The sequence below is a fragment of the Myotis davidii genome, unplaced genomic scaffold (assembly GCF_000327345.1).
Source record: "Myotis davidii unplaced genomic scaffold, ASM32734v1 scaffold651, whole genome shotgun sequence".
In the NCBI taxonomy this organism is placed as follows: Eukaryota; Metazoa; Chordata; class Mammalia; order Chiroptera; family Vespertilionidae; genus Myotis; species Myotis davidii.
The window spans coordinates 889,304-904,591 of record NW_006283994.1 but is presented as its reverse complement, the minus strand read 5'-3'; the positions used below and the strand labels follow the sequence as shown (position 1 = coordinate 904,591).

Genomic DNA, 15,288 nt, shown 5'->3' with positions numbered 1-15,288 from the left:
AAAGAGAGGGAGAGATATATAGAAACATTAATGATGAGAATCGATCAGTTGCCTCCTGCACACCCCCCATTGGGGATCCATAACCCAGGCATGTGCCCTGACGGGGAATCGAGCCCTGACCTTCTTGTTCATGGGATGATGCTCAACCAACTGAGCCATGCCAGCCAGACTAAAGGCTGTGGGCAAAAAAACCCTCCTGCAGATTCCCAGGGTAGCATGAACTTTATAATGGTAACTACCTATATATTTATAAAAGCCTAAGTGACCAGCCAACCGGCTGACTGGCCGGTAGCTATAATGCACAATGACCACCAGGAGGCAGATGCTCAACGCAGGAGTGGAAATCACAGGCATGGAAACATGGAACAGACTGATGAATCTCAGAAGGAAGCGGGGAGGAGGAGGGCAGGAAGAGATTAACCAAAGATTGTATATGCATACTAGAGGTCTAGTGCACAGCCCAATCCCCACAGGCCAGGCTGAGGGACCCCACTGGTGTACGAATCCGTGCACTGTGCCTCCAATGAACCAATGAAAACTGGTGTGTCCTCCCCATGCTTTGTAATAGTCTTCTACTCCTGGGTAACAAAAGCTGCACATTTACTCTCTTGGAATCCCTGTGGGTCAGGGTCCAGGCTCAGCTCCAAGGAGCTGCACCAAGGCGTTGGCAGGGCTGAGGTCGCATGTGGAGGCTTGACCAGGGGAGGCCCGTGGCCAAGCGCCCTCACTGTTGGCAGAATTCATGTCTTTGCAGCTATCAGGTGAAGGGCCCTGGCACGTTGCTGACTGGAGGCTGGAGGCTGCCCATGGCCGCTTGAGATGAGGAGCCTCTTACTTCTCCCAAGCTAGCGTGACAGTCTTACAGAACAACTCCCAAGAAGGGCTGAGAGAGCCCACCACCTCCGCCACGTTCTGATTAGCAGTGAGTGAGTCAGGGCCTAGCCACGCTCAAGGACTAGACAAAGGTGTGAACACCGGGAGACAGCAGCCAGGAGGTCACCCGACAGTCTGCCTGCCACATGCTCATAGCTCCTGTACAACTATCAAATCGAACCAAATTTACAGTTCAATGCAAATAAAAGGAAACTCCCTGGACATCCTGGTGAACAATACTGACGGAACATACGGACAATGGTTTCCTGAGACCCCATCACCAGTTACAATGTCGGCGCGGCGTGGAGAGCGGCAAGATGGTGTTTTGGGTTCAAGATGCTCAAATGCGTGTCAGATGTTGTTCTTACCACTTTTCTCTGCTGAAATCACTACGACATCATTTGGCTTTCGGGTGGTGAAAAGCACCGTACGCATGCTAGTCATCAGCCGAAGACGGAAGTGAGAGCGCCTGCCAGACTTCATGAACCCGATGGATTCGGTCAGGGACAGGGAAGAGCAGAGCAGACAGGGGGGAAGAGGAAGGGGGAGGGGGAAAGGCTATTTTAGGCAAATCGCTGTCCCTGTCCCTTCATGAGCAGATGGCCCAGGTGAAAGGAGGCAGGAGGGGTGAGATGCCACCTCCTCAGTTCTTTCATGCCTCCGTGGTATGAATGTCTCACTTCACTAACAAGGTTCTACTGTTTAAAGATAACAGTTTTCTTTTTACAACACGTGCCTAAATATACAGCTAGTTCCTATGCTTCCTCTAAGCAGGGTCAGCGAGCTTTTTCTTTAACGGGAAGAGAGTCAGTACTTGCAGCTCTGTGGGTCCACTCTGTTACACTGCTCTGCTCTGCCCTTTAGTGGGGAAGCAGCAAAGTTGGTATGTACAGGATGGGCATGACTGGGTTCAAATAAAACTTGATGTAAGAATACAAGGAGCCGAGTGGGACTGACCTTGGGTGGCTGGCAGACGCTGCTGTAAGAAACAGCATTCTGTTCAATGCTGGAAGGAGAAGGGACTTTGCTGGTCTCCAATAAGGATTTTCAAGGTTAATTCTGAGCATACACAACTGCTGTCGTCTACTTTTATTCAAACCCAACCCCTGCGCCCACATAAAATGCAACTCCACTACACAACCAGGCATCGACACAAGAGCGTCAAATCAGTCCTAAAGTCAAAGTGAAGTCGCCACCAGACAGTCTAGAGCAGCCGTGGGCAAACTATGGCCCACGGGCCGGATCTGGCCCGTTTGAAATGAATAAAACTATTGAAAAAAAAGACCATACCCTTTTATGTAATGATGTTTACTTTGAATTTATATTAGTTCACACAAACACTCCATCCATGCTTTTGTTCCGGCCCTCCGGTCCAGTTTAAGAACCCATTGTGGCCCTCGAGTCAAAAAGTTTGCCACCCCTGATCTAGAATATGCTCGCTCCTTCTGCTTAACCCCTCCATCACAGCTCTGATCTTTCATATATTTATATGAGCGTAATTAGGTGTTCACCTGGGGGCTGATTTGGTTTCTGCCTTTCTCAATTAAGAAGGGTTATAGGAGAGAATGAAGTTGAAGACCCTAAGTCCATGGGCTGTAATAAATTAACCTCTCCAACTGCCCACTGTAATTTCCACGGGAACATAACAAGCTCTTGGAACTGAACTCTCGATCTGCCACTCCAGCCGTCCCCATGGAGCTGACGGCGACTCCATCCAGATAGTTAGATAATCAGGCCAAAACCTTGGAGTCGTCCTTGACTGCTCTTTTCTCCTACAACCCTTGTCCAAGCGGTCAGAGAATCCTTCCCTCCCAGCTCGCTGCGATCCTGAGCCAGCGGCTTTAAGGAAGACAAGGCTCCTGGGCACCTTCGCAAAGTAATGCAGGTAAATCAAGCAGCTTTAAAAAATATCTTCATGATAGTCTCTGCCTGCCAACCAGGTATCGTCTTTTCTGAGACTGTGACATCAGCACCCACACTGACCATCTCTCCAGCTGCTTTCCTAAGGAGCTAACGGAGGCAGCTGCTCAAGTCCTGCTGCCAACAGGTTCTGACACTGTAAGGATGGGGACAGAGAAACACTGAGGCTCTTGCACCAAACTCAAGGGCTGTGCTGTCAGATCACAGAGGTCAGGGTCCCGGGCACACTGCTGACACAGAGATGAGCCCTTCCAGCAGCTGAGCAGACACGATGGACCCCAGCATAAACTGCCACCGCAGAAGCAGCAACTAAATAGCTGTTGTTCTAAGTCACTAAACACTGGGGTGATTTGTTAGCACGCACTGACTGCTAGAGCTACTCAATGACAAGCAGCTATTGTAATCACCACTTTTCTCTTGTCTGGTAATTCTCCCAGCCATCAGCGTTTCCTTTTCTACTGCATCATTCCCATTAGCATCCAATCACGCCATTATTCCTCCCTTTTAAAAAGCCTTCCCTGACCCCACTACCTTTAACAACCATCTCCTTGTCTTTGCTCCCTCTTGCAGCAAAGCTCCTCAAAGAATCGTCATGCTCACTGCCCGTCCTCTCTGCCCGTTCTCTTTTAAACCCCCTCCCCCCAACACAGCACTGGGCCTTCTTGTCAAGGTTCCCGGTGACCACCATGTGACTAAATCCTATGGTCAAGTCTCAGACCTCATGTGACTTGGCTCAAGTCAGCATCTTTTGTCACCTTCGCTCCCTCCTGCTCCGAGCTTTCGGCACTTGGCTCCTAGGGCACCAGTCTCCTGCTTTCCCTCCTACCTTATGGGAGGGTCGCTCACATCTCCACCTCCTCATGCGGGAGTGCCCTGTTCTCTCACTTCCTTTGTAATCTCATCCAGCCTCACATGTCAAAGACTCAAAAAACTTGACTTCTCTTCTCTGAACGCCCGATTCTTATGTCTGACTGCCTACCGGCCGCCTCCTTCCAGATCTCTACTAGAAACCACAAACCCAGTCTGTACCAAACACGACTCCCGATCTTCCCCCACGCTGCTCCACTGGCACCCTGCTTGTTATAGCAGCAGCCGCTTAGGCCAGAACATCACAGTCATTCCTGACCCTCTCCTCTCCTCTCACACCCCACACACCACCCTTCAGCAAACCCCACTACTCTCCCTTCAAACTCCTGACAGTTACCTGCAGGGTTCTACACGATCTGCTACTCCCTGACCTTTTTCTTTTTTTAAAATATACTCTTTTAAAATATACATATTTTTTTGATTGGTTTCAGAGAGGAAGGGAGAGGGAGAGAGAGAGAGAGAAACATCAATGATGAGAGAATCATTGATCGGCTGCCTCCTGCATGCCCCACACTATGGGATCAAGCCCACAACCCAGGCAACCCTCCTGGTTCATAGGGCAAAGCTCAACCACTGAGCCACTCCGGCCGGGCATCCCTAACCTCATTTCTTATCTGTTCCCCCGAGTCTACTCCACTCCAGCCACACTGGCCTCGTGGTCTTCCTACAAGTGGGAGCTCCCACCGCAGGCCCTCAACCCAGTCAGTCTTCCTAGCGTGCTCTTGCTCAGACAGCTGCAGCACTCTCCTCCAACTCCTCACCACTGGGCACTCCCTACCCCCGTCACCCAGCCTGGGACCGCCTATCCCCTTCCCCGCCTTCTTCTCCATATGAAGCCTGTCACCCAACAGACTTTATATTTACCTGTTTATATACACACAGTGAACTCCGGAGGGCATGATGTCTTCATTTTTCATTAGGTGTCCCCGTGCCTAGAACAGCACCTGACATAGGACCCATTCAACAAATATTTCTTGAATGAATGAGCACCCATCTATCAATAAACGAATGACGGTAGAGTTTTTTAGTAGTGTCCCATTTAATGGTAAAGGAAGACTATTTACGGCCTCTACATTCAATAGCACCAGGTTCTTCAAGCCTCTCATCATCCGTTTTCTCAGCATGTACTGATAAGAACTATGCTTATAGACAAAGACCCAAATGGGCATGCGACAGACTAGAAAGCAGAAGGCTCCGCTAAGCTATCCCAATTATAAAAAGGAGGCAGCTGGACGATGATATTTAAGTCCTCCTCTGGCCTGGAAATTTGAAGGTATTTTTGGTAGCTAATGAGTAACTTGCTTCTCAGTCCCAGGGTAATAATGCCAGCAGAGAGCACCTGAACTAAGAAGACCTCGGAAAGCAGGGGTTGGCAAACCCCGGCCCACGGCCTGAATGCCTCCAGCCTCCTGGGAGTTTGTGCAGGCTGCTTGTTTATAGCCTGGCAAGCAAAGAACGGTTTTCACATTTTTAAGTGGTTTCATTTTAGCTGGTTATACAAGTACCTACATGATAGTCTTCATTTTGCCTCTTGGCCCTGCAAAGCCTACAGTATTCACTGTTTGGCCCTTTAAGAAGTTCATCCACTAAACACAGATGAACCATCCTGGGGCAAATTCCTCAACTGTGGCCCACAAGGTCCCCAGAAAGTCATCTGGGTATTTCAGAAGTGACTTCCGAAATCAAGTGCCCTAAAAGCAATCGCCAAAAGGTAATTATAAAGTGACCACTGGCCATTGTTACTATCTTAAACAATGGTGACACCCTCTATGCAGCTGGAAAAGAAAGAGCCAAACATGGAAATGTGTTTTATGCATGTTCCCAGGGTAAAGCGTATCCTAAAGCCCATGGTAAGGCACAGATATTGTTCTAAATTTGGAAATATCTGATGACAAAGTGACGTTTCCTTCCCCTTTCTTACCCACACCCAAAACAACACCCCACACTTCTCATGAGAAAAATTCCTTCACATTTATGGTTTCCATTTCCTACATCTGATCTTTCACTTAACAAAAACACCGACTATGGAAGCCCTCAAGGTACAGCAGAGCTCTCAGCATCACGTCTGGCATACAGTGAACTTTCATCAAATGGCAATATTACAGACCAATCGATTAGTGCTGTATAACTATTACATATATTATTGTGTCATTATATACTGTGTATATGATAGCTACATCTAAAATATATCATACTAAACATGTTATATTCTATAATGCAAAGATATACCTATAAAATATATAATCATGACATATACAATATGCTGTATGTTTTGTATTAACATTACATACCTTATTTTTAAAATGTTTTTATTGATTTGAGAGAGAGAGGAGAAGGGGGGAGAGAGAGAAAAACACTGATATGAAAGAGAAACATCAATCGGTTATCTCCTGCATGCACCCCAATTAGGGGTGGAACCCGCAACCTGAGTATGTGCCCTGACCAGGAATCAAACCGGTGACCTTTTGGTGCATGGGACGATGCTCAACCAACTGAGCCACCGGCCCCGGGCCACATTACTACCTTATTAATCACTGTTATTTACTGTCCTGCCACAGGAGACACCACGCCACAGACGAGCGGCAGGACTTCAGACAAGTTGCTTTACTTCTCTAAGCTCACTTTCTTCATTGGTAAAATTACGGAATCATTTTAGAACCTGTTCACTGTGCCTTTCTAGCTCAAGACTATGATTCCATCAGCATGTCACGTAACCTCCGCTTTGAACACCTCTCTTACCCGAACCCTATTTATGGTCACTTCCAAACATGGCCCCGAATCTCACCAATGAAGAGGTGCACACATCATCTTTGTTCATGACATTTATTTTAACACCCTGATGCTCTGCAGTTGTCTATTTAAACCACCCTCTTAAGCTGTTTAATAGCAGGATATCTATTTTAATAACAACTGAGTTGGTGCCCCCATCATGTACAAGAAGCTGTGGAAAATGGTAAGGAATCAGCCCTCAAGAGAAGTGGCGAAGAGGAAGAGTGGAGTCATTAGTCACATTGGGTCATTAGTCACACTGTCTAACGTAAGCATCACACTAACAGTGCTAATAACACGTCTGGGCTCACTCTGTCCCCTTCATGTGAGAAAATTGAAGTACTTAATAATCATTGCTCCCTGGGAGGCAGAAGACAAAAGCTGTGATGGTAAATGGTATCCTCAAGTGAAGTCTCACGGCTCTTTTCTATGAAACACAGCACTTGAATGAGATTGAGATTGAGCCAAGTCCAATGCAAAGGACTGTGTGTGTGTGTGTGGGGGGGGGGCAGAATTCTGAAACAGAAATAGATTCCTAGCACTGATAATGGCTTTTGAACTTCCAATGCCCTTTCTCTGAGCACCATGCCATCAAGTAACTCACCACTATAGAATTAATAAATACAGTTTAAGTTTTACAAGAGAAGCAATTTCAAAATGGTAATACTCAACGCCGATGTGGTAGTGGCTAACTGATATGTTTAACCGTCACTCATGAAAATGTCCTGGGAACTTGTCCAGTGGAATCACAAACATCTATAATAATAAAAGCGCAACATTATAATTAGACCAGACAGCCAAACGACCTTTCAGACGTCCTTCTGGATGACCTTCCAGACGAAGCCGGGGCTGTGATGGGCTGAGGCAGCCAGGGTTGCGTGAATCAGGCCTCTAATATATGAATAAAGCTACGCATTGTTGCCTTCCCTACAACAGCAAATAGGGGAAATAGTTCCAATATCCAGCAGCAGGTGGGTGATTGAACACATTATGGAACACCAGCATGATGGGCTGTCACAGCCCTCACAGTAGCTATGAAGACCACACGGAGGCATGAAATCAAAGAAACGATTTGCACATGACACAGCGACATGAAACATGAATACATGTACAATGCTCTGGAGACAGTGAACACCCACAACTAATACTTCTGCTCACTCTGTTTTAAGTTCTTTAGATGCAGACACTCACATGAATTTTCTTCTTTGCATTTTGTTCATATTTTCAAATTTTTCTTTAATGTAACATTTTTACAACTAAAAGAAAATGCAGTTTCTCTGTATTTAACCTAGGAATAACAACAATAATAAACACTTACTTCGTGCCAGGCATTATTTTAAGCACTTTATGCCACCCTCTGAGGTACTATATGCAGATGAGGAAACTAAGGCCCAGAAGTTAAGTAACCGGCAAGATGAGCCAACTAGAACCCAGAGGAGCAGGGATCAACCATGGCCAGCCAGGCTCCAGAGGCCATGCTCTCACCACGATGGAATTATGGGAAAAAACAACATTCAACGCCATTGTACTCAGAATGGGAAAATGGATTGTCCTGGTTCGTTTAATATTTTAGCTAACTAGGAACAGTTCAGTTATGTCTGATCCTGTAATAACCATTTTCAAAGAAATTCACCGTAAAAAGCCTCCGTGACCATGGTGCTAACAGCATGATGCCTCTGCAGGTCCTGACCACCTGGGGAGCACGCAGATATGAGTGGCAGTGGCCACAGCCGCTGGTCACTGATTCGCAGTCTGCAAAGACACCTCTGAGATCATCTGGATGTGTTCCCGTCAACTGGGAGAAGGAAACAGAGTTAATGAAATGCACACTGCTAGCTGGGATGCATGATCCGAGTTACTATTAATCACTGAGTGCTTACTGTATGTTAAAGCTATGACCCCTCTACACAAATGATCTCATTTAATTCTTGCAAGGGTGCTTTGAGGGACATGTTATTATTAATCTGATGCAGCGACCAGGACACAAATAGAAGGCGCTGAGCCAGGTGGCCAGAGCGAAGCAACAAGCTGTGCACTCTCTGGAGTGCTGCCTGAGAAGAGGATACCAGACACCGCGGCCCACAGCAATGGGATAAAGACCAGAAAACAGCTGGGGGGGTAGGGGAGTGGGGTGGGGGGCAGCTTCAGCTTTGGCCAGAAAAGCCATCATATTAATTACCTGGCACACAGGCACCCAGCAGCCCCAGAGGCTTCCTCAGCACCGAGCCTGCAGAGGCAAGTCTAAACACCGCTGCCCACTGGAATCCAACCCGTCACAAAACTGCCCCCATAGCACAGGGACCAGGAGCACATGGAAATCCTTCAAATCCTTGCCTCTCAACAGTCCACCCCACCCCTCCCCCACCTCGCCCAGCCTTCCCAGCACTGCAGATCCCTCAGCTCCGCCAGGAAAAGGCACTTTGCATAGTCAGCTCTTCCACTAAGGGTGTTAATTTGGTTAGCTCACACCCACTGTGTACAAACATGCAAATCATTAACATTTCCATTGAACAGGCTGGTATCGCCCAGAGCTGCTGGGATTTCTGAAGGAGATAACAATTCAATTTACAATTACTTCTGCAATTTTTAATTCCCAAGGAAACTTCTCTGCCCAAAGCCAAAATGACCACTGTAAGCAACCTTCAAATTATTTCTGAAAAAGAAAGAAAAAAGAGAGAGATTGATTGAGAGAGCATGTCTTCTGAGGCGTCTGGGTCAATGAGTCATAAGGCCACTGAACAGAAGTCGGGGCAGCCTGGGCCGTCCCAGCTTCCCGGAGCAAATGCACATGAGGACGTGCTCAGTTTACCGTCCACTTGCCCCTAAAGCAGGCTGACACCGTGCTGAGGCCCTGGGGCCATCAGCCATCCGCTGAGATTCACAACCTCAGGAGCGTAGACTGAGGAAAATGTACTCAGGGTCAGGGTCAGGGTGGTGCCTAGGATTAATTAAATCTGGTTTCCAAATACTGCTTTAAAATCAAATTTCTAAAAGATAAACAACCCTTAGAGACGACAAACAGATAAACTTTGCAGGACACACCCGTTACCGTGGGTCCCTGGCAGGGCTGGATGGACTTTGGCTGGGAGACAAAGTGCTGTCCCAGAGTCTGACCGGCACAAACAAACCCGGCACCGGCAGAGGCGTGCTCCTGGCATCGGGACCACCAAGACTTAGCAATCGGGGGCAACGAGCTGCTCTTCTTCCCCTATGGAGCCTGAAATCTTTACTATCAACAGCAGCCCTACAACTGCTCTCATTAAAATTACTGAATGCAACTAAACATCATAACAACAAAAACCATAAAGCTTTCTTTAATTTTGTCTGTAAATCCATCTGCTGCAATGGAAATTTTAAGATGTTTTAACTTCTAGACATTTTTCTAAGGAAAACCAGAGGCAATCTGAAAGTAAGTAAACATATTAAACTCCTGCTACAAAGTGGTGCTTTGGCGCTATGGGATCAATGCCAATGCTGTTTTTGCAGCCAGAGCCACCAGCCCACGTGGTGCTGATGAAGCGTGCTGCACTCGACCACCTCAGTGACTAAGACCCATTCTCCTGAAGGGTGCTGCTAGGCTGTCCTAGTAAGCAAATGGTTTTTGTTTTAAAGTAAAATACATTTAAAAATATGTAACAAACTTCATAGATCCATTAAGATGGATTCTAACACTTGCTAAACTTATCCTATTTTGCTTATCTGTAAGTATGTGTGTATGTATGTATGCATTCACTGACCTGAATCATTTTAGAATAAAATTATAGAGAGCATAACCCTTTACTCCTAAATACTTCAGCATGACTATCCAAAAAAGAACATTCTCCTACATGACTCATTACCATTATTGTGCATCAAAAAATTAGCAATGGTTCCAAACATCATCTACTACCCAGTATATATTCTAAGTTCCTGAACGCCCCCTAATGTGTTATCACTCTTCTAGCCGAACAAGGACCTGATCAAGGACCACTAAAAATACCTCTGTCAACATATCTGGATGGACAAAGAATGGCCGATGGAAAGTCAGAGGGGCTGAAACTTCACAATCTATTAGCCTCCCATCTACTTTTCCCTTAAAAATAATTATCCATACTTTGATCTCAGAAGACTACTGTTCACAAACCCAGCATTTTCTTTCAGCACACATCCACACAGTAGTAAGCAAACTGTCTTGTTGCAGGTCAAATGCTAGCTCTGGGTTTTTTGGGTTTTTGTGTGACAAGTGGAGGTAAAACAGCCAGGGCTTGAAGTCCCGAGGGAACCATTCTGACAGTTTGACATGCCTACCAGGTCTGCCCACTGCTGCTGGTCTGCTGGATTAACAAGTGAAAATGGGCAGCGCAGCGCATGCACTGGGAGATGGAGCTGCCCTGGGACACGCTGCATGGCCCGCAGCTCCGGGAGTACCCAGCGTTGCTCTGTGCCTCGCTGGCTCCCTCCACCTCAAAGCTGACACTAACACAGCCCTTAGAGACAAAGAGTAGGTGTTACTAGATGCTGCTGACCCACATCATGGGTGGCCAGGCTGGATAAATGAGATTCCTTTACAGAAGGTACTCTGAATCCTAAGAAGAAAGGATCTATATATTTAAAAGCTATTAGTAACATTCTCTACAGCAAACTCACAAAAGATTCAAACTCCTGGATATAAAAATATTTACATGGAATATTTTTTGAATCTAAACATTTTTAACCAACAGACAGGTGCTACACTGCGCCATGATTATATTGAGATATGAGCCATTTTATTCCTTAGAAATAGCTGTTAATTTTCTTTAACCTATGCTGAACTGAAGGTACTTCCCCAGGCAGTTTAGCTCTGATTTTGGGTCCAAGTATTCCTACCAAAGGCTGCCACCTTCCTTCCTCCTGGAGACAGAGCCCAGTTCTTACCTTGTTTCCAGGGACACAGATGGCTTTGGGGCAGGGGCTTCTGTTTCTCAACAGCATTGCCCATTCTAAAGCCGGATCACAGAGCCCTTCAAGCCCAGATGTCTTTGCTGAACACCCAGTAGCACCAAGTCAGCAGCTGAAAGCGGACTGATTCATCTCTGGGACATCTCAACCCTTACAAGAAAAACTTGAATTTTACTCTGAAAGGTCTTTGCTTCCTGCCTTTCCAACTCCCTGTACTTCCAGGGAGGAAGTCAGAAGAAAAGGCGTGTTGTCACCTATCGGTGGGTCTCAGTAATGGTCTATATTAAGCTCTTTCTTTGGCCTTCCTTTGACACTATTACTCACGGGCACCGCAGCCGCCTCAGAGAATGAACTGTATTTCCAAACACTTTCAATACTGCTTTTCTTGAGTGGGGCATCAGGCGATCAAAAAGATAAAAGTTAAAAATGGACCAATTCTGGGAGTGCCACGGGAGAAACACTGTCACACAGAGCCTAAGGTCCCGCCCTCTGTTTAAGGTTCTCACCTCAGGCCAGTGTGCATCACAAGAGAGTTCGTCAGAGAAGGCAAACTGATTCATTAGTCCTGTTTCCAAGAGAAAACAAACAAACACCAAAATGCAAGCTACACCCGTTTCCAAAGAAGAAAAGACCACAGAGGACAAACAGCGAAGAGTTTGTAATCTCAAGCTCTAATCTTCCACTCCAGTTTGGACATAATTTTTCTGGAGGAAGTATTGCACCTTTATATTTTGAACAGGTTTCTTGGGAAAAAAGAAGGGCATAAAATCATATCCTTTCTTGGTTAAAAAAAAAAAAGACAACATCAAGGTAGATGGAAGATTTCATTGATTTCAATCTCAAAGTTTATGGTCAGAAAAGCTCTTAAAGAATGCCCTGAAAAAAAAGAAAAAGAAAAAAAGAATGCCCACAGCAGGTAAGCCCAGAGGCCAGCCACCTGGTTCAAATCCCAGCTCTGCCACTGGTTTTACCAACTGAGCATAGCAGTCTCAGTTTCTTCATCTGTTAAATGGGCTTAATTCCAGTCTCGCCTCCTCAGCTGTAATGAGGATCAAACAAAAGAAAACGTGTATGAAGTGCTTAGCATGCTGCCTGACACTGAGGAATCCTTTGGTAAATATGTATCGTCACCATTTTTATAATCTTAGACTGTGAAACTATATTAGCTCAGATGGCAGACTTCTGGCTTCAATCACTTTAGCTACCAGCAAACAATCAAAGGGAATTTCATTCTATTGGGGTTGGGTGGTATAATACGGGAGCTAGAAGAGTAAACTTAAGGACAGTATTTCCCCAAAGACCCACAGGACCCAGAGAGTGAGCATAAGAGGCACTGAACAGGCTCGGGATACGTGTGACACGCATGCCTGTGCCCGGTGTGCTGTCGCAGCTCCTGGGTGCCCTGGCCTTCCCGGCACCAGCCCGGCTGGGCCCAGGGAGAGAGAACTCATCCTGACAGCATGAACATGAATGAAGCCCCATCCTAACCTCTGCGTGCACTTCAGGTCTCATCTTCTGATCTACAATCCAGAAACCACGTTTCAAGACCACAGCCTCTGATTCCGAACTTGGAAAAGCAAGTAGCAGCACAGGCCTATTCCACTCCCGCAGTGATGGGGCGGGAGAGAGCAGCACGTGAGGACCACTGCCAGCTGCCCATCCCTCACACTGCACCACCCAGCTCTCCTCCAATCAAACTGCAAACACCAACCAGAAAAGATCAAGGGCCTGAAGTCCCACCACACCAGAGGGGCCACTGAAACACAATAGCTGGTAAAACACCCAATTTCAACTCAGGCCCACCCCGACCCCCACCAATAATCACCCACCCTTTCCATACACTGGAAGAAATGTCCGTTTCCTTCTAAATACCGTAACAATCTTCCTTAGGCAAGTGTTTAACCTGGTATGACAGCTGACCCCACTCCTTCCACGAGACATGAAGTTCAATACATTTGCAAAAGCACAACAGATCAAAAAGACTCTCCTTAGAAACCTGCATCTTAATGTCTCCTTTCACCTAAAGGAAGTTTTAATTACAAACATTTGGTAAACGACTTACCAAATGCTCTGCACACATGCCCCCCAGCACTAGCAGAATAACTGCACATAGTAGGTGCTTAATAACTGCTGAACAAACAGATGGGTGGATTAAGGGATAAACAAATGAACACATGAGTCTCTCTCTCTCTCTCTCTCTCTCTCTCTCACACACACACACACACACACACACACACACACTGACTGCCCCCACCCCCAAGAATGGGTTAACCAGACTTTCTAATTCATAAAGAAGCTCTCCTTCCTGCAAGAGCCAGGAGTGGGGGCGTTTCCTCCACAGGCCTGCCCCTCAGTGCAGGCTGCTTCCCGCCTTGGGGTTTCGTCCCTGTCCCTTTACTTCCCTATCAGTCTGTAAAGCCCTTGAAGTCAGCACAGTGCTTGGGCCAGTTCTCAGGCGCCTGTGCACACCCAGGACAACAGTCACAGCTGGGGAGCTGGGCTCCAGCCCGGTTCTGCCCTTCCTTAGCTGGGGGCTGTCACATTCTTAACCGCTGCCCTGAAAAAATGCATCCCAAGTCCCAAACAACGGATTTACTAATGAACCTTCCAAACAAACTAGGCATTTTCTTAAGAGAACAGTTTGAAAAGAAGAGCCTACGGTTCAACTGCTCCTCAGGTGATCATGGCCTGTCCTTCCCAGCTTGGTTGGGAAAGTGTCTGTTAGAGTCATCTCCAAAGGTGACTATATTCACAACCCAAAATGTGCAAGGGACCCATCTCAGTGCACACCTCCGGGAGACAACCTGGGCCTCTAACGGCTAAGAAGAGTGAAAGGAAACGCGCCCAGAAGTGAGCGCACACTGGGTGGCCAATCTGATGTTTCCATGCCTCGCACACATGGCTGGATGCTGTGGGTGCACGCACTGCTTGCGGTCAGATGGCACTTCACCACGTTGGCCAAGTCACTCCCAGAGGCATGACCGTCACAAGCCCAAGTCACTAACTCCAACAAGCCTCTCCCACACCTTACAGATGGGGACTGAGGGTGGGGTGGGGTGGAGGGTGCATCAAGGCTACATACTTAGCCAGATCCAGCCCCAGAATTTTTCTCCTTTGCTAGGAAACCTGCTATCCACTTCCTCATGGCCAGAGGCGGTAGAGCAGTGGGCAGGTGCTGGTTGTGGAGGACAGCTGACCTGTCTGAATCTCCGTGGGGACACTTCCCAGCTGGGCGACTCTGGGATAGAACTTACCTCTCTGGACCTGACTTTTTCCCCCGTGTCAATGTGTACCACTGTGCCACCTACTTCATAAAGCAGATACTCTTAAAGAATAGCTACTGTTGTGGTTTATATTAGTTTATTGTATATAAACATCCAGCTTTAGATACAATAATTTAAAGAAAAATCTTCACCCTCACTGCAACATTCTGGTAACTAGCTCATTCCCTTAGTGCAAATAAAATAAAATTTCACTTACAAACCTTTGTCCCATGGTAATACTATTTTGATTGTGGAAAGTGACATAAACCAGGGAGGTAACGTTGTGGCTACTGCGGTTTGAAACGTTTCAGAGAGCTCTACCCTCGGCACAAGGTACTAGAGCAGTGGTTCTCAACCCTCTGGCCCTTTAAATACAGTTCCTCATGTTGTGACCCAATCATAGAATTATTTTCGTTGCTACTTCATAACTGTAATGTTGCTACTGTTATGAATCATAATGTAAACATCTGCTACGCAGGATGGTCTTAGGCGACCCCTGTGAAAGGGTCGTTCGACCGCCAAAGGGGTTGTGACCCCCAGGTTGAGAACTGCTGTACTAGGGGGTTCAGAAGACAGCTAAACCAGGGAGTCCTGCAAGGCGCTCACTTCTTGAGGGAGATTAAGGCACAGAAATGATGGCTCAGAGGGAAAGGTCAGCGATGGCTGTATGTGCACATCT

General features: G+C 46.8%; 1 protein-coding gene across 10 annotated transcripts in view; it reads right to left on the bottom strand.

The window, feature by feature from the left end:
- RAPGEF1 (Rap guanine nucleotide exchange factor 1) overlaps nucleotides 1–11,490 on the bottom strand; it is a 90,831-nt gene extending 79,341 nt beyond the window's left edge. For 4 of the 10 annotated variants that reach the window (XM_006754179.2, XM_015567864.1, XM_015567873.1 and 1 more), the window contains exon 1: nucleotides 11,323–11,488. In XM_006754179.2, coding sequence (XP_006754242.1) covers nucleotides 11,323–11,386 — 64 coding nt within the window. In that variant the 5' untranslated portion in view covers nucleotides 11,387–11,488. Of the gene's footprint in view, nucleotides 1–2,538; nucleotides 2,545–11,322 lie in introns of those variants that run through there. The other 6 variants (XM_015567836.1, XM_006754178.2, XM_015567847.1 and 3 more) reach the window with 4 other exon arrangements.
- Between the last annotated feature and the right edge of the window lie 3,798 nt (nucleotides 11,491–15,288).